This window comes from Cyphellophora attinorum, assembly GCF_001299255.1.
Source record: "Cyphellophora attinorum strain CBS 131958 chromosome Unknown Contig10, whole genome shotgun sequence".
Taxonomy (NCBI): domain Eukaryota; kingdom Fungi; phylum Ascomycota; class Eurotiomycetes; order Chaetothyriales; family Cyphellophoraceae; genus Cyphellophora; species Cyphellophora attinorum.
Window position 1 is genome coordinate 113,735 of NW_017253238.1, and position 17,692 is coordinate 131,426.

The 17,692-nt window shown below is 53.4% G+C and overlaps 8 protein-coding genes across 8 annotated transcripts; 4 read left to right on the top strand and 4 right to left on the bottom strand.

Annotated features, from left to right (window-relative positions):
* Positions 1–599: 599 nt before the first annotated feature.
* On the bottom strand, positions 600–1,434 carry AB675_7876 (Cytochrome c oxidase subunit 4, mitochondrial; the record flags this gene model as incomplete). The annotated part of the gene is made up of 5 exons (XM_018148278.1): positions 600–764; positions 815–915; positions 969–1,127; positions 1,187–1,246; positions 1,344–1,434. The coding sequence occupies 5 exons, from the start codon at positions 1,432–1,434 to the stop codon at positions 600–602; spliced, it is 576 nt and encodes a 191-aa protein (XP_018000968.1).
* A 393-nt stretch (positions 1,435–1,827) lies between these two features.
* Positions 1,828–2,402, top strand: AB675_7877 (uncharacterized protein; the record flags this gene model as incomplete). The annotated part of the gene is made up of 3 exons (XM_018148279.1): positions 1,828–1,885; positions 2,017–2,313; positions 2,362–2,402. 3 exons carry the CDS (start codon positions 1,828–1,830, stop codon positions 2,400–2,402), a joined length of 396 nt encoding a protein of 131 aa, XP_018001124.1.
* Positions 2,403–3,565: 1,163 nt separating this feature from the next.
* Positions 3,566–5,205, bottom strand: AB675_7878 (putative MFS-type transporter; the record flags this gene model as incomplete). The annotated part of the gene is made up of 2 exons (XM_018148280.1): positions 3,566–4,876; positions 4,924–5,205. The coding sequence occupies 2 exons, from the start codon at positions 5,203–5,205 to the stop codon at positions 3,566–3,568; spliced, it is 1,593 nt and encodes a 530-aa protein (XP_018001073.1).
* Positions 5,206–5,890: 685 nt separating this feature from the next.
* On the bottom strand, positions 5,891–7,180 carry AB675_7879 (Ent-kaurene oxidase; the record flags this gene model as incomplete). The annotated part of the gene is made up of 3 exons (XM_018148281.1): positions 5,891–6,160; positions 6,232–7,067; positions 7,159–7,180. The coding sequence occupies 3 exons, from the start codon at positions 7,178–7,180 to the stop codon at positions 5,891–5,893; spliced, it is 1,128 nt and encodes a 375-aa protein (XP_018001219.1).
* A 1,658-nt stretch (positions 7,181–8,838) lies between these two features.
* AB675_7880 (2,3-bisphosphoglycerate-independent phosphoglycerate mutase) lies at positions 8,839–10,401 on the top strand (the record flags this gene model as incomplete). Its single annotated transcript, XM_018148283.1, has 1 exon — positions 8,839–10,401. The coding sequence occupies one exon, from the start codon at positions 8,839–8,841 to the stop codon at positions 10,399–10,401; it is 1,563 nt and encodes a 520-aa protein (XP_018001029.1).
* Positions 10,402–13,055: 2,654 nt separating this feature from the next.
* On the top strand, positions 13,056–13,868 carry AB675_7881 (uncharacterized protein; the record flags this gene model as incomplete). The annotated part of the gene is made up of 1 exon (XM_018148284.1): positions 13,056–13,868. The coding sequence occupies one exon, from the start codon at positions 13,056–13,058 to the stop codon at positions 13,866–13,868; it is 813 nt and encodes a 270-aa protein (XP_018001086.1).
* Positions 13,869–16,070: 2,202 nt separating this feature from the next.
* Positions 16,071–16,568, bottom strand: AB675_7882 (uncharacterized protein; the record flags this gene model as incomplete). The annotated part of the gene is made up of 2 exons (XM_018148285.1): positions 16,071–16,126; positions 16,181–16,568. The coding sequence occupies 2 exons, from the start codon at positions 16,566–16,568 to the stop codon at positions 16,071–16,073; spliced, it is 444 nt and encodes a 147-aa protein (XP_018001126.1).
* A 625-nt stretch (positions 16,569–17,193) lies between these two features.
* AB675_7883 (uncharacterized protein) lies at positions 17,194–17,589 on the top strand (the record flags this gene model as incomplete). Its single annotated transcript, XM_018148286.1, has 1 exon — positions 17,194–17,589. The coding sequence occupies one exon, from the start codon at positions 17,194–17,196 to the stop codon at positions 17,587–17,589; it is 396 nt and encodes a 131-aa protein (XP_018001176.1).
* Positions 17,590–17,692: the final 103 nt, after the last annotated feature.

The following is a 17,692-nucleotide window of genomic DNA, read 5'->3' on the forward strand; positions in this document are numbered from 1 at the left end:
ATCCTCTTTGACACACCCGAGCCCTCATGTTGCTAGGAGTCAGCTCGCTCGGGCTCGATCGTCTACCAAGGGGCGCACTTCCCTGGGAGTGCTCATTCCAAGATTGACTGCCCTGCTGCCCTGTTGCTGGGTCTACCTGCCTTCAGCTTTGCCTGTTGACAATTGACATGCAGTCCAGATACCCTGTGAGAATTATGGCACATACGATCTATGGTCCAGGGATTTTGGTAGCAATAGATGGGGCTGCAGCTAGCGGAAGGGTCGTGACTCTGACTTGCTGTTGGAAGGAGTTTCGATGTTGCAGACCAGACATGACGGCTCCTATATAAATTAGCTGTAACCAGTCAATGTCTCCGCTAGCTCCTCGTGCTCGGTCACTGAACGGTCAAGTCCATCCATTTTCTTCCTAACACGTCTGTTCGACGATCCTCAGCTTGCCTGGCCAGTCAAGACGTGCGTTGCGAGTGGAACCGAACTGTAAAATGTTGTCTAGGCATGCTCGAATGCTAGAGCTTCTTCCTTCATTCTGCTACAGGGATCGATGTTGTATGTACAGAACGCTTCAACTCAGACTCATACCCAGGCAGAGAGATCCCGCGTTATCTGTACCAGTAGTCTTCCTTCACGTAATCGGCCATGGTCTTAGGCTCCGAGTAGCCATGGTGGTGATGGTGGTCGTGTGGGTCGTCAGGGGGCCCAATGTATTTCATCTTGTAGACACTGCCGCACTCGTCGCATCGCTCGTACGGTCGATCGCGTGATACCTTGAATATGTCAGTCAAATGGATCCCTTATATTCCGGGGGACCACCTACAACCACCCAGCGCACATGGTGCGAATCTTCTGGACAGCCAGTGCAACCACATTGGAGCTCTTCGCCAGCTGAGTTCACGACGATAGGATCCTCGAACGTGCCTATCTCTCCGTCAGCGCGTCCATCAGGCGAATGACAGCGTGAAATTCCATACCAACACGGTCAGACGGTAAAGGTCTCATATCGAAGATATCTATGCCCTGCATCTTTCCGAGGATTTCGAGACGTTCGAGACCGGTGGCCTGCTCGAGATCGGTGGGAATAGTACCAGGGGGAGCCCCGGGTCCGAGTAGATCTGACTCTTTCTTGACCTCTGCGTGTAAATGTCAACGAGCCTGGACTCTCTTACTCCACGGAAGCAGGAGTTCGTACCATCGAAAGGAATAAGCTTGCCCGGATTGTCGCTGGGCTTCAATTCGTACTTGCTGGCCTCTGTTTGCCATCTCACATGTCAGCCAAGTACACTTTCAGTCTCTTGCCAGGCGAGCGAGCTCCGTGAGCGGTCGCTCCAAATTGTGGTCTAACGTACTGCGCAGAGAGGAGGTCGCAAATGTTCGGCGTATAGGAACGCGCAGAGGGCCTCGCCTCGCCAGGGCGAAGGCTGTCCGTGCAACAGACATGTCTGCGGAGTGGAGAGGAAGGCGTGTAGAGCTTCAGAAACTGTTCAAGCGCACTAACGTCAAAGCATGAGGTCGAGCACTGCGTATCAAGCAGGAGCTCCCTCCGGGCTTGGCACTATCAAGGGTTAGGGCTCATGTCAAGGCTACCTAGCACGACCGAGCCTTGTTGCGGGGGCAGCTTCCGCAGGCGATGACATCAGGGGCTCGCTTCCTATGCTCGTTGGAGCTGGCAAGAGCTACCGGGATCTTGCACATGACTTGAGTCGTATTTCGACTTACATCCTTCCTCTCACCCGCTGACAGTACCTGCAGATCAGTTCGCTCATCATTGAACGCTTCAGTGGACGCCAGAATCCCTTCCAGGATCACTACCGCACACTCAAGTCACCCCTCATGTCTCGCCGTGGTATTCAGGTGCTAGGGCTCGCTGCCGCTGGTGGTGTCGGCTACTGTAAGTACAACGTCGCTTGCCAAAACCGGCAGAATCCCTGAGCACGCCATGAGTCTCGTGCTCGACGAACAATGACTTTGTCCCCCGTTGCTCTTAGCTCAACGACATCTTGCTGATCAGCCCGTCCGCAGATTTGTATAATGCCGGTGGAGACCCGAAACTAGCCCAGAAGCAAGCCGAGGCCGATGCATCGAAAGCCTCAGCAAAAATCAAGTCCGAGGTTCCAGGCCGGGGAAAGGAGGCAGAGAAGCGGGCAGAGTCTCTAGCGCAAGAGGCGTCGACCAAATTCGATCGGGCGAGCGCTGATGCCAAATCGGCGCTAAAGGACGCAGAGGCAAGAGCAAAGGAGTACAAGGACAAGACTGGCAAGGAGATCAATGCCGCGGTCGACAAGTTTGATGCCACCGTCGAGAAGAAGGCGGCCGAAGGTAATGTTCCTCCATGTTCACCTCAACGACAACTGACAAGCAAAACAGCCAAGAGCGGGATTAGCAGTTGGTTTGGAGGTTCCAAGTAGGAAGACACTATCTTGCCAGCGAGATGAGCTTGGCGAGGCGTTCGAATGATGCTCGTGCATGGTCTGGTGGATTGCTCACGTTCCAATTGCTATCACAGTTCGGTTCATCCTGCGAACGCAACTGGCACATCTCTACTCTACTGGACGCGAGCTTGCAACTGTTTCTCGAATTGATGAGGCATCTTTCATGCGCTTAGGCCGTAGCATCATGCATTTCATATCTACCCGATGCCTTTTTGGGTTCTGTACTGGACACGCGCCAAGCATTCGCCGCAACGCAACAACTCTGCAATGCTCTTGTCCTGTCAATTGCGCTATGTATCGTCATTTTGCCCAGCTCGCAGTAGTACCAGTTGAGATGACTGCTTCGCCTCGGATAGAAATGCTCGCCATAGCTTGGGCGGGGTGTCTCACGCGGTCTACTACTCTTCCCCTGATGCAAAGACCTTCCTGGCGGAGCTTGCAATTGATCTCCAGGAGGCCTCTCGTATCGCAGTTCCGCTTTCATGGCAAGAAGGGTGTAGCAACTCCAAGGCATTTCACTTCTACGAGCGACGATGATCGCCCAAAAACCGTGGTAGTGCGCGCCGCGCTGGACACCACAAAGCCACTCCTGACTGCATTGACTTCCAACGATGGAACAACGCGGTCTATCACAATCAAGGCACTTCCCAAATCGAACCTGAATAAGCTTGAGACTGAGTTGAGCAGCTTACTCAATGGCGAGGCGGGGAAAGCAGCTGGCGGTGCGCTGGTCCAGCTAAGTCCTGAGGGAGATGCTGTGCATTTGTCTCTAATAGCTTCATCAAATCGTCAAGCTGAACAGCTTAGATCTAAGATTATGGCGGATGCCGATCGGAAGCAACACCATCCCCATATCGCTATCGACAGTATCGAAGATCACGCACCCGGAACATGTCTGATGATGATTACCTGCACGACACACAGTCCGCCTGGCCTGGGCTTGCGGGATGTACGGCTCGCTACAGCTATCATTGACATGGCTGGGCCTCTGAGGGGCGAGCAGCTAGATATGACCAGCAAAGTACTCCGTGCGACTATGGCGAAGCAACAGGTTCGACATCGTGGAGAAATTAACACAGCAAGGAACAACAACGCCCACGAGAAGTGAGACCACAGGAATGATCTGGTTGTAGTCTACCTCAGTCGCGTTTGACGCCTAATTTGCCAATGTTCCTGAGCCCGAAAATCGACACAACCACGACTGCAGCGCACGAGGCTAGACAGAACCACCACGCCCCTCTGTACCCATCCAGAAGGACCAGCGTGTGCGGCTTACCGCTGTGTTCAACCGACTCAGATATGCTGTTGGCAATGACAGCGCTGATTGCTAGCCCGACGCTTTTGCCCACTTGAGCGACCGTATTGAACACACCGCCAGCCAAAGCCTGAGTCCTGTCCGGAAAAGCACTGGTAATCACCAATTGGGAAGCTGTGAATAGCACGTCGACACCAATGGCGCTCAGCGTGATGGCGGGAAATACAAACTCCCAGTATGACGACGTAGGCTTCATCGTCGCCGTCAAGATAGGCGAGATGCAGCTGATGAGGCAGCTAAACGTTATAGCCCAATCTGCCCGCACGCGATGTATCAATGAGCCCACAACAAGGTTCAACAAAATGCCCATAACCGCCACGGGCAGAAAGCGCAGGCTTGTCGCGGTCGCTGACAAGAGCTGCACGTCTTGAAAGAAGAACGTCAAAAGCGCCTCCATGGCATTGAACGCTCCCCACAGCAAGAAGACGTCCACGCAAACCGACGTAAAGATCCGATTCCGCCAGATCGAGTTCGGAATGATGGCTGGCCGTCCCAGCTTCTCCTGCCGCTGCACCCATCCCACAAAGCCAACGATCAGCACAACCGCCAACAACAATAACGCAATCGTAACGGGCTGCTCAATGGTCCTCACCGACCCTGTCAGCGCCGCAAACACGTAGCTCAACATAGCCAGTCCAGAACTTAACAGTAAAGCCCCAGTCCAATCAATCTCGCTCCTCAACCTCTTCCATATCGTGTGACTGTCAGTCCCATCCTCCTCGAGCCTCGGCAGCCCCCAGAACGTTACTACCAACACCACGGTATTGATGCCCGCTGCCACATAGAACCCTCCTCTCCACGTCACGACACTATCCGCCAACACACCTCCAACCACCAAACCGATCGCAAACCCCACGGGCTGACCACCTCCCATCGCCGCGAATGCCATGTTCCTGCGCCTTCCTTGAGGAAAGTAGCCACTTATTAGGCTGACCGCGCTGGGCAGACAAAACGCAATAGCTACTCCCGCAAGCCCTCTAAACACGATGATCTGCGCAGATGTCTTCGCCAGTCCACACGCGAGGGTGAACACGCTCTGCAACGCTGTGCCGAGGATATACATGAAGCGGGGTCCCACCACGTCGCGATCGCCCCAGAGAGGATCAGGCTGCAGCCGCACGTGAGGGCATTGATGCTGGCGGGCCAGAGTAGGAGGGAGGGCGGGATGGAGAGCGTGGTGACCATGTGTGGAAGGGCAATGGTGACTAGGCCGGCCAGCATAGAGCTTATTGCCGTAACACCGATGATGCTGAAGAAGATAGCGCCGGAGGCGCCTCGCTTGAGAGGCTGCGGGGTGAACGAGCCGTGGTCATCGCCATGTGGGATGGGCAAAGGAGGTTGGTCGGGGACGACAGGCTGCTTGAGAAGGGCAGGTGATGGGACGGAGGGCTTGGATGATGTCGGTATGCTGAGGAGCTCGATGCTCGATGCTGGCGGCGTTGTTTGTATTTGCGTTCGTGACATCTCTTGTAGTAGGGTCAGTCTGTATGAATGCTAACACCGTGGGCTAGATGGTGCTCTTCAAAACCCTCTCCTTAGAGCCAATTATTGGGCGTCCCAGAACCTTAGAGAGTATATGAGATGCAGCTGCTAATGAACCAAAGCTTGCAACAATGGCCCAAACATTGTGTCCGAATTCTTGGGTTCCTCCCTATATCGATTGATTATGGCATCGCCGCGTATTGAACCCTACTAAGTCGGCATGGGCATCATCGGTATGACCTCATTTCCTCCGTGACATACGGTACAAACCTAATCGTTGGTCCACTGTCCGAGCAACACACCGGTGCCTCGTCACTGGAACAGCAACCGTCAAGGCTCCAGCCCCTACTTCTGGGCATTCCTGGGCACACTTTGTAAGCAAGTAGCGAAAGGGCGCTTCGACAGAATCCAACAGCATTCTCTTCCTGGTCGTCGAGATGGCGCAGACGCTGATGGTAGACGGTTCGTCATCCTGCGGAATAGCTCCGAGGTGCAATGAGCGCCAAGTCTTATGGAACAAAGAGGATCAAGCGGTCTCTGTGAGAGCTGGCTCAAGGAAGTATAAGTCAGATCGTAAGTACAGAGATGGCCTACGTACATGTGCTAGACGGCAATAGTAGACAAGAGAACTCCAGTGGCGGCCAACTCTTATGTCTCTCCATCGCTCTTACTTCGCAATCCGCCTCACCCTGACCGTCGCCTTCGACGGCGGCAACAGCACAGTCCCCACGTACTGCGGTGCTACCCGCTCAGGCTGATGCTCAATGTCGTAGTTGAGTACCAAATACGCCAGCAATAGCCTTAACTCAGCAGATGCAAAGAACCGACCAGGACAAGCATGGCGACCCAGTCCAAACGGATGGTACTTCGGCGACACAGACACAAATGAGCGACCACCCGCATTATTGCTGCCGGACTTGCCTGTCGGCTTCTCATTCTGTGCAATGCTGTCAGAGGCATCGATCTCGACTGACTGCCCTTCCTGGACGAATCGGAAGGCTTATAGACGGCTGCGTCCTTGTAGATGTCCTCGTCGTTGTGAATGCCCATCGTCGGGAGACCGATGAGTGCGCCGTATGGCAGCTTGGCTCCATCTGGTGTCACAAGCCCCTTGGGATTGACCACACGGCGCAAGACGTTTGTCAAAGTGAAAGTCCGGAGCCGAGCAGATTCTCGCATGCTGCTGTCGAGCTTGACAAGGCGTTGCACGAGAGATTTGTCCCACTTGTTGTCGTTGTTGACCAGAGCGTCCCTGATCTCCTGTCTGATTTCTGAAAGGTTTTCCGGGTCGCAACTCGCTAGATCGAGGACGATGTTGGAGGTTATGAAGGTGCTCGTATGTATCGTGCCGAATATGGTGGCCAAAATCCGCAGAGCGATGATTCTGGGAGACCTCTCTGCTTCGAGATCAGAGCGCTCGGCAGCATCGATCGTCCACTGCATAAAGTCGTTTGGCTTCTCTTTCGAATCTGCAGCGGTGGCACTTTGCCGTCGCAGAATCTCCGGCTTCAAGTATTTGATGAAGCGTCGCGCGTACCAGTGATTGGGTGAAGTGATCAACGGCGCTACCAATGGCCGCAAGAGCTCCGGAATCTGTCTGAGAATCATCCCGGAAATAGGGAAGAGCACTGACCACCTCTGGGCGACCTTCAACATCTCTTCGTTGCGGCACAACTCCTGCCCAACGAAGACTCGATTGGAGGCTCGCGCGATGATGTGTTGGACAGCGTTGTAGACATTGACCTCGTGCCAGTTGGCGTTGGTGCCCCAATCCTCGTCTGAACTGACAGCGACCTCATCGTAGATCACAGGAATGAGGTTCGGAGTGCTTCGCGTCAGTGTGGCTAGTATGCTTCGTCAGTGCCATGTTGCCACCCAGGTAGTAGCATTTGGGCATCGCAGAGGGACAGAGGGTGTTCTAGGGCAAGCCCCGACCAGTTTTGCGGTAAGAGGACATCGTGACTCTATCGCTCCCTTGGGATGCTCGAGGGCTCTGGAGTGTTTGGAAGGGCGAGGGCCAGGGCTCGAGAAACAGCTGGGGAAGACCATGACAGAGTACGACCGCGTGAGCAGGTTCAGCTGATCGAGCCACAGAATGACTTACTCGAAATCGTGGTGTGGTGAAGAGGATTATGAATAACTTCAGGAACGAGCATGGCATGGTCTGGCTGTAAAATCTCCTCAACTGCGGAAGGGATGATATCCGACTCGGGCTGAGAGATGACCCAATCTGCGGAAGCTTGTGGCAGCAAAATTGTTGTGGTTCCAAGATCGCTTAACACACAGGCCTTTGACGCTTTAGAGAACTTCGAACGTCAGAGACGCGCAATTACTCATTGGAAAGCTGGTACCTGTTCATAGGACGAACTCAATGCCCCATGGATATCTGTAGCTGTCCTCCATCGTGCTCTGAGCCTCCCGAACCACTCTCCGTCATTGTAGTTGACCCATGGAAGATGTGAGTACTTCTCTCGTGTAAGGCGTGCCAGGACTACCAGAAGCAGCCCCGGTACAGAGCCCAGTAGCAAATACAGCGACAGAGGCTGCTCGAACGGCATCTCGACAGCTATCCAATGGAGAGATGCGCGTTCGACTGTGGAAGGCTCGACAGAGAGCAGTCAAATACATGTACTTGATCCCTTGGGAGTAAGCAAAGCTTTTAGTCAGAACAGGCATTCGTAGACTTGTCGCAAGTTGCGAGCGATAGTCGCAACGCTGCCTTGCGAGGAACCCCAGACAAGCGCTTGTCGTCAAGAGTAGCGTTCTGTTCATCATTCGTGGATCTCCTCACAGGCATACGACCCACAGACCATCATACTGCCCGAACTTTGTCACGTGTAGTAGCATATCCGCTCGATCTGGTCGAAACCGCTGTATAGAGTAATCTGAACTTCTATGATCTCTGCTAGCAGATTGGGTGCTGAGGAAAATGCGAGGCAGGTCTGACAGGCAGTCCTCCCCTAGGCGCCCTGCCTGAAGCCTCGTCCCCTTCCCTAACACCTGGGGATCAGATGGCCCCGAGACTTCGTAAGGACAGATCTGGCTAAGTCGAGTTCGATGCGGACCTCGTTTCCCGGCTCAAGAGGTCACCTACCTTGACAGACAGCCAGCTTGATGTCGAAGCACAAGTCGCCACAGGGCGCCCCATATAGAGGTGTACTTCTGTGCCTCCCCGTCGCGTGGCTTGTAGAATTTCTGAAACCAGCACTAGACTCCGAGTATCTCGTGTTTCATGCCCTGCAGAGAGTCATGGACGGCCTCGAGCCATTTCTAGTCAATGGCATTCTGCGCTGACGCAAATGGTTATTGGTAGGGAGAAGCACAGCTATGGGACAAGTCAGCAGTTGATCAGCACAAGATCGCCTGTGCCTGATGAGAAAGATTGTGGCCCGGATATTGGGATGCTATCTCCCACTGACGTCGTTCGCTCTTGCCCCTCCAAGCGGGACATCCATCAAATGTGGGAGGAGCTCAGTTCACTTCCCCCACGCGCCTGTCAACAAAAATTCCCAGGACTATTGGCAGGTGCTTGCTTTTGCTGTACTGGTCTCATTCACAGCTCGCGAGCTCTGCAAACCACAGGACAGACAGCATACTCACACCAAACCCGCCAAAATGGTCAAAATCGACCAAAAAGCCGTGCTCATCGTGATCGACGGCTGGGGTGTACCATCGGAGCACTCCCCTCCAGATGGCGACGCTATAGCTGCAGCAGAGACTCCTGTAATGAGTGGTTTCGCCAAAGATGGATCAGACACCGCCCAAGGCTATACCGAGCTCGAAGCGTCCTCCCTCGCCGTTGGTCTGCCCGAAGGTCTCATGGGCAACTCTGAAGTCGGCCATTTGAACATCGGTGCGGGCAGAGTAGTATGGCAAGACGTCGTGCGCATAGATCAGACAGTCAAGAACGGAGAAATGAACAAGAACAAGACAGTCACCAATGCTTTCCAGCGGGCGGTCGACGGCAACGGTAGACTACACCTGTTGGGTCTGATCAGCGACGGAGGTGTGCACAGCAAGAACGAACACCTATATGCCCTCCTCGAGGTAGCCAAGGAGATGAAGGTTCCCAAGGTGTTCATTCACTTCTTCGGTGATGGCCGCGATGTCGACCCCAAGTCGTCCGCTAAATACATGGAGCAACTCCTCGCCAAAACGAAAGAGATCGGTATCGGTGAGGTTGCTACCGTTGTTGGCCGCTACTACATCATGGATCGCGATAAGCGATGGGAGCGCGTTACCGTCGGCATGGATGGGCTTGTCAAAGGTACCGGCGAGGACAGCGACGATCCGCTCGCCACCATCAAGCAGCGATATGAAAAGGGCGAGACCGACGAGTTCCTCAAGCCCATCATCATTGGCGGCAAAGAGCGCCGTGTTCAGGACGATGACACTCTCTTCTTCTTCAACTACCGCAGCGACCGCGTCCGCGAGATTACCCAACTCCTGGGTGACTACGACCGCTCCCCTGTCTCCGACTACCCTTACCCCAAAAACATCGAAGTCGTCACCATGACTCAGTACAAGACCGATTATCCCTTCAAGATCGCCTTCGAGCCTCAGCGTATGGGCAACGTCCTTGCTGAGTGGCTTTCGAAACAGGGAGTCAAGCAGTGCCACATCGCCGAGACCGAGAAATATGCGCACGTGACATTCTTCTTCAATGGCGGCGTCGAGAAGCAGTTCAAGGACGAAGACCGCGAGCTGATTCCTTCCCCTAAAGTCGCCACGTACGACCTCGAGCCGCCCATGTCTGCCCAAAAGGTCGCGGACAAACTCTCCGAGCGCATATCTGACAACAGATACGAGTTCCTGATGAACAACTTTGCTCCACCGGACATGGTAGGCCACACAGGCGTGTACAAGGCCGCGATCGAGGGTGTGACTGCAACAGACAAGGCCATTGGCTCCGTATACGAGACATGCAAGAAGGAAGGGTACGTGCTCTTCGTCACAGCCGACCACGGCAACGCCGAGGAAATGTTGGACGAAGAGGGCAATCCGAAGACAAGCCATACTACCAACAAAGTGCCGTTCGTCATGGCGAATGCACCTGAAGGATGGAGTCTGAAGAAAACAGACGGCGTGTTGGGTGATGTAGCGCCCACGGTGCTGGACTGCATGGGTTTGGAGAAGCCGGAGGACATGGGCGGGCATTCATTGCTCGTGAGGAAGTAAGTGCTGCCGTCCGTCCGATTTCGAGCGTCGTCATCGCATTTGCTGTATTGGGTTCAGCAAGCCTCAAAGCGCTTCACAGTGGGTTCTCGTATCGTCGACAACTGAGACCCACAATCTGACTCGTCAAACGAGCAACGAGTAGACGAGCGGGCAGCAGATATATGGATCATGGATCAGCTTGCCTGCACGATGCAGGGTCAGGTCCACATTCCCGAGTCCGGCTCGTCTGCTCTTGTGCAGCTTGGGAGCGCCAATCCTTCGCTGCACTTTGCCTGCTGCGTTTCTCCTTCTTACTGCCTTATCGATGTTGTACGATGACAATGACGAGGCTGATGACCAAACTCTCTTCGTCTGATGAACAGACGAAAAGCAGACGAACAAGGCGCTAGAGGGTAGACAGCACTCTCCCTGTCGATAGAACAAGACATTACAAGCACAAAAAGCATTCACATCCTTCAAACACACAGTTTACGGAGCAAGGTAGACGTTCGGGATAGGAACATCTCGTTCTCAGGCCCATGTTTCGGCAGGTTAAAGTGCATCATAGGACCTCAGGCCGGTTGACTTAAACAGCTATGCGGCAGGGTCTCGCGTGGACTCCGGTCAACGCGTGGCGTTTCGGATGTTTGCGAGAACAGACCTCGACAATGTATCGTAAGTCCACACTCGCTGGCCCCCTTGGGTCACCTTCCGAGTCTATCACAAGCAGACTTCGTGTCCTCTATTCGACATGATATATGGGTCCGTTTGTCCCAGGCATTATGACGACACCTAGGGATTCGAGCATAGCTGCGGTATTCTGCGCATCCCATGGAGCGTTTAATCTGGACCTGCAATGACAGCCAACGATATCAATCGCTCGATGAGGCAGCTGATACATTAATTTTATGAAGAAAGAGGGAGGATCAACTGGTGCATCAGTCTTGTGACTCGTGCCGAAGATGCAAGTCGATGCGGTCCTGCTGCTCAAATCGAGCGCCGACGATGTTGTGCACTTTCTCGCTTCACTACCAAGATAAGTGTTCAACAGCTCGTCATTGCAATTGTCAACAGCAAGCTCGCTTAAAGGAAGGTGGGTTAGGTCCTACGAGGTGCTCTCACCATCTTAAAGAACTGGCCCTCCACCCGGCACCTTCCCAGTGGCAGATACACGGTCGTGACTGCCACAAAGCTTGAAGTCTCCCGACTGTGAACCTCCTTCGCCTTGAGCCTCTCTTCAGGAGATTTTCGATCATCATTCCTTCACCATTCTCTTCAAGCAACGAACCTCAATAGTCGATCTCAAGCTGTTGTCATGTCATCGAGACTCCGCACCAGTCCGGCAGACCACCAACGCCCATCATCACAGCCATACAAGACGGTGCATATCAATGGAGACGACATTTCTGTTGACTACTTCCATCCACACTTCCATTCCAACCCCAAAACCCAAGCCACGCCTCAAAGTACGGAGTAGGCAAGAACCGCCGACGAGGTAACAATGCCAACAAGCACAAACCCAAGCATAACAACGCCAGCCCTACGCCGACGTCCACGTCTGCACACGCCGAGCAGAAGCCTTCATTGACCAAACTGGGACAACTCAATGACAGTCCAAAGCACACCAAAGGAGAAAGCATAATACTCGTGCCACGTACACCACCACACACCAACTCAACGCTGACACGCCCGGCCAGGCCAGATTCTCCCAAACGTCCTGCATGGTCACCAATATCTGCAACTTCGACAGCTCTTCAAACGTTGACATCTACTGCTGAGTTGTCTCTGTCACCAACGACGTCGACTTCTACCGCTGGACACCCAGCAAACGTGCAGGCCAGCACTGCTCCACCATCACTGCTTTCTACCCTCAAAGGACCCTCAAAGTTGACGACAACTTTACTTTCTGTGCTCCAAGGCCATTCAACGAGGTCAGCTTCTACTGTTGAGTAACCAGCACCCCTTTATCCACTGAAGCGTCACTACCTCCAGTTGCCGAAGGACCCTCAAAGTCAACGACAAGTTTACTTCCCGCGCTCCAAGGCCCCTCAACTACTGCTGGGCAACAAACTCTCCTTCATCCAACGAAGGTGCAGGCCACCGCTGTTCTACCGCTGTCACCACATCCAGCTGCCGAGGCTCTGTCGAAGTCTCTGGAGCCAGCCACTACTACCGACCGGAGAGACTTGAATAAATTCCGCCGGTGTACCTCGTGTCAGGAGATAGATTGAAGAAGCTCGACAGGAAGACGTGTAAAAGTCTCGGGCTGCGACCGCGGACAGCCCTGCTCTCGGTGTCGAACTTTGGGGCGCGTATGTGAATACAAGCAGAACTCCCTAAGACCGGTACGCAGTATTCCATGTCGAAGTGTAGAGGGAAGGTATCCTCAGACATCCATCTGCGACTGTGAAAGGCCCTGCTCTCGGTGCCAGCAGCGAGGACTTGTATGTCGATACGAAAAGGGCCCCGGACCAGGAATCAAACCTTCGGCGCCACTCCGACCTGCGCGTACGGACACATCACTGCTATCTCAGGCATTGGGTCAACTCGAGACTGTAGCAAAGCCCGATCTTGGAGAAGGCAAAGCTGTCACTTCCGCTGCAGTTCATGGAGACGCCGTCATCGGCCCAGCGATTAAAGCTGGGTCTTCGAAGCGGCTGTCGCTTTTCAATACCATGACTGCCGTGTTCTTTGCCCACCACGATGTCGCCACTTGGGGTTTGCCCAGCTGGCGATCAGTGGTCAATGATATGCGCTCTGCTAGTGTCCCAGACCCAGTCCGTGGCCTCGACGACCTAAACGAAACCATGCTGCTGGAATTAATATCGTGCATCAGCCGATATCACCCCAATGCCATCAACAACGGTCTACGTCAGTCGCTTGCTCGATTCGCTGTAGGCGAGCTGTATTCTGGTCTCATCGCACACCATCTTACGACAGCCTTCCGAAATCAATTGAAGAGCCCTGACAAAGTGATGCTATTTATCTCTGCCGAGCAGACCGAAGGGCAGTTCGTCGCCAATATCACTGTCGATACGAAAATCGTGGTCGCGGTAGTCCTTGCGAACAAGCATTTCATGTGCGTCACTTTCCGACTTGGCCGCCACGGCGATGACATTTCCATTGGCGTATACGACGGATTCGGCATTGCGGCACCAGAGGAGTGGATAGCTCTAGGGTGGCATGCTCCCAGAGACTACATTCCTACAGGACTTGCGTCAGGTTTTGGAGGGCCGGCGATCCGTGATCTACTCGATGTTGCAGACCCCGCATTGATGCCATACCGTAAACCAACGAGCCCGAAACCGGATGACGAATCCTCGTGTGGTCCTTGGTCTTTCTGGGTCGCTTGGCGTCTGCTAGACTCTATGACCCACGGGTTGGCCGACGAGTATTCTGATATGCACGCATTAAGCACTTACTGGTCCACGGTGTCAATCTCACAAGTCGTCCTCACTTTGGCAACGTGGATATCTGGGTGGCGTTGACCGCTCACATTCATAGCCTCGGCGTGCTTTAATCCCAGTGCGCCACCCGCCTGTCTCGCTCACTGCTCTCTGTGAGGTCCGAACCTAGAGCAGATTGCAGTCTCATCTTCATTCCGTCCTAGTTAGTCTCCTTCACCGGCACTCGTCCCCGTCATGCGTGCTCTTCTGTGACGGGTCAGCCAGCAGCTAATCGATGATTCCTCGGTTACGTTGAGTACTATCTCATTCATGGCCCGCTTTACCGTGTTTATGGTATAGACAACTTGGATGAATGCGCTAGGAGCTTAAATACTCTGGCCCATAACAATAACAACCCGACTTTGGCAAGGGCACTGAGCTCGCAACATACCAGGTACCCAGTATTGGAATTCGCCCTTGCGCTCTTCAATTCATTGCACAAATCGATACTGTGGGCTTTGATGCAGATATCCATCATCACCGACGCCGATGCGCTGAGAGCATGTCTTACAGCATCTAGCATATTGGAGTGTCTCTCAAGATTATCACAAGCCCTACTACGGTTGCTCTGCATCGATGATCGCCATAATGGCCAGGAGAGATCGAGACCGCACCAGCTACGCCGCCCCTCAATCAGACTGTTCAACACAAGTTTCACTCTCTTCGCCATATCGACGTCTGTGAGCGTGCACATGGCTTACCATGGTTCATGCAGGACCCTGAAAACGAGCACAAGAATCCGGCGCTGTCATTGTGCCAAACCAGCTGGCCAATCGAAGATTTCGACGCCTTCGATCTCAAGAAGCTCTTCAACTGACTCGGGAACATCATGGCCAATGAATACATCTGCAAGTCAAAATGGATTGTGGCTCAATGTCTGAATCTCGCTGTCCGACTCATGGTGGGAGATTTCTGTGCCGCTGTCTGCTCGCTGTTCATTGTGAACACGTTTCGCAATCAAACTGGATATGATGATCTGGCCACCGAGGATACTAGAATGTCGACACTAGAGTACAACAAAGCATGTGATCGGGCAACAGAATGACTTGAAGGAGAAGGTGTGTACAGTGCCAGCATTTATGGTGTCACTGACTCGGGGATACCAAAATGGTTGGACAGTGCTTTTTATGTCATCATATCCCTCCTGCAGTACCTAACACGCTACAACAATCTGACAATGCCCAGTCAGTCACAGTCAATATCACAGATTCCCCGGAGCATTTCTTGGAGTATCGTGTCAGTAATGATATAGAAGCCTTGCGCCGAACTCTTGCGTCGAGTTCCCCCGCAGTCAACGACAACCTGGCCGACAACCGGGTCGTCTTCGATGAAAAGGGACTAGGAAGACTGATGCTTCGTGGAAGAGATCGCTGAGTGACGCGCCGAAGATGTCAAGGGTTGTGTTGGCTGCGATGTTGAAAGCAGAAGAATCTTTACGACCGCCGTCTGAGTACGGAATGTATACTGCATGGAAAATTGATAGAGGATGTCCAAAGTTTTATAACGTTCCAATCCGAACTCTGGATTCTCGAATAAGTCCGAAGCCGTCTTTCTCCTGCTCAACAGGTCTTCGAAGCCTCAAGCAACAGTTCCCGCAACACCTCAGCTTGACTCGAGTCTTCATGGGAACTTGATTGGCGCGGCGGAAGTCCACGGCAGTGTTTTCTGTAGTAATTGCGCCTTCCCAGCAAGGACGCCCAGGCCTGCAAGTATCACGAACACATCAGGTGCGACGTTTATCTTTTGAGCACGGAACTTCTCCCCAAGCTTGGCCGCCCATTGACATTGTCGTGACCCTTTGTCCAAGGATCCATGTATCGGGCTGGCCACTCACAGCAAAAGGACCAGCCTTCCTCGAGCCACTCCCCAATGCTGGTTCTCTGGTGCAGTCCATCTTCCGCAGCTGATGAATACCATGGCCATAAACGCACTCTTGCGCTTGCAATACAGACTCGAGTCCATCGATGACGGAACACTGCGCCCTGCGCGCCTAACATGGTGCCACATCTGTCTGAATCTTGTTGTTGGATAGTCGCAGGATGCCATCGACTTGCCGACGGCGTAGCTTGCTCAACTCCATTGCATGATACACTTTCCGAAGGCCGACAAGGGGGCCATCGAACAGGCCATCAGGCAGCAGAGCAGTGTCAGTATCACAGGTCTCGAGATAATTGTGGAGATATAAGCTTAAGCATAGGTCTTCCGACAGGCCATTGAGATGAAAATAAGCGGCACCACAGAAGCTCAGCTACTGACATGCTTCACAACACGAACTCGCTTCTGTGCAGTTTGAAAACTAGCTGTGATGAGGTCAGTAAATAATCATTGTTAAGAGTGTCAGGATGGACACTGACCCAAAACATCCGCTGGGATGGCGCCGCGTACTCCTCTGACAAGCTTGATAGCCAGCGCAAGCGCCTTTGCGACTGTTTGTGTATCTCCACGATCAACCTCGGAGGCAATATACGACTGTGTGCTATTAACACCTAGGAGCACTTTTGCGGCCAACGCTGTGTCGCTCTTGAGATCTTCGGCTGTGATCTTGCCACCGCGCACCAGACTCTTGATGCAGGCTAAGCCATTCGCGACAGCATGATTGATCTCAATTATTTCGGCTGGCGCTGTATTGAGGCTCGTGTCTGGTGGCAACTTCAAGCACTCAGAGAGGTCTTTGAAACTGGTCTTCAACTGCTCTGTGACAGCGTCGCGGAGTACATCTTGAGGTTCGATGTTGACAACCATGGTGGGTGCTTGCAGGATGGCTCGTGAACAGGAGTGATGCAGTGGGTGGGAGGTCTGGTGTGCTTGCAGTCGGTTGAGATCGTGGTCATAGGTTGCAGAGGGAGAGAAGAGATATTGCGTTTTGTGCGGCTCAAGTGAATTCGTTTGCTCGTTGCAATGATCTGGTTATGCCTACCAAGACCGCGAGAAACAGCAATAATTCTTTCTCTCCACGATCGGGATCTAGCACAGTCGCCGCCGAGCTTGCAACTGCATCATGGTGATTCAGAGACTGGGGCGGTGGTGTGTCCGCACCTTCCTTAAGTCTCACGACAAGCCATTACTCCTGCCAACATGCCTCACCTCATAGGAAAGCCTCATCTCAAAGGGAAGCCTCAACCCGGCCAGAATCACTCATCTTCGTCCTACTCCGCACCTCTGCTACATCGACGACCATCCCAGTGAGAGCGGGCGGCTTGTTCTCGTCAGGCATACCTTCTTTGCATCTGAATCGCACCTCTGCTACATCGACGACCATCCAAGTGAGAGCGGCCGGCTTTCGTTCTCGTCAGGCACACATTCTTTGCATCTGAATCACACCCAGCTGAGCAGTGCAATACTTCCCGCAGGCTTCTTCATCTACGCCATGGCTCCGATCGAGCTTCGGAACTCATATGCTTTAGGACCCAAAGGTCCAGAGGATAATCCAATCACGCATGCAGACGTTCTTGAGATGTGCAAGACATATCAAAATGGCGCGCGGAAGCCTGTCCCCTCACCGATGACGAGCCGAGAGCACAAACATCACGACGAGTTTAAAGATTATGCGGCTAAGGTCATCGACTGCATAGTCGCAAACTACGACAAGTTGTATGGCTCACACCAAACTGCGATGTCCGCAGCATGCGCCGACGATTGGACAGGGCGCATAATCCGAACTATTGTCGAGGACGCGATTCTACAGCAAACATACGTGGTGTTCGGAGATCCAGTCTCATGGCTCGTATGGTCTTGGGTCCACCTTGTCCGCAGCCTCGAATAGTGTCCTCGGCTTAAACATATCATCTCATGACCAGAATAGCCGACACGCCTCGAATATCCCGATCATCGTGTCGCAGCCACGGCTGGGCTGGGAAGCCGCCCTT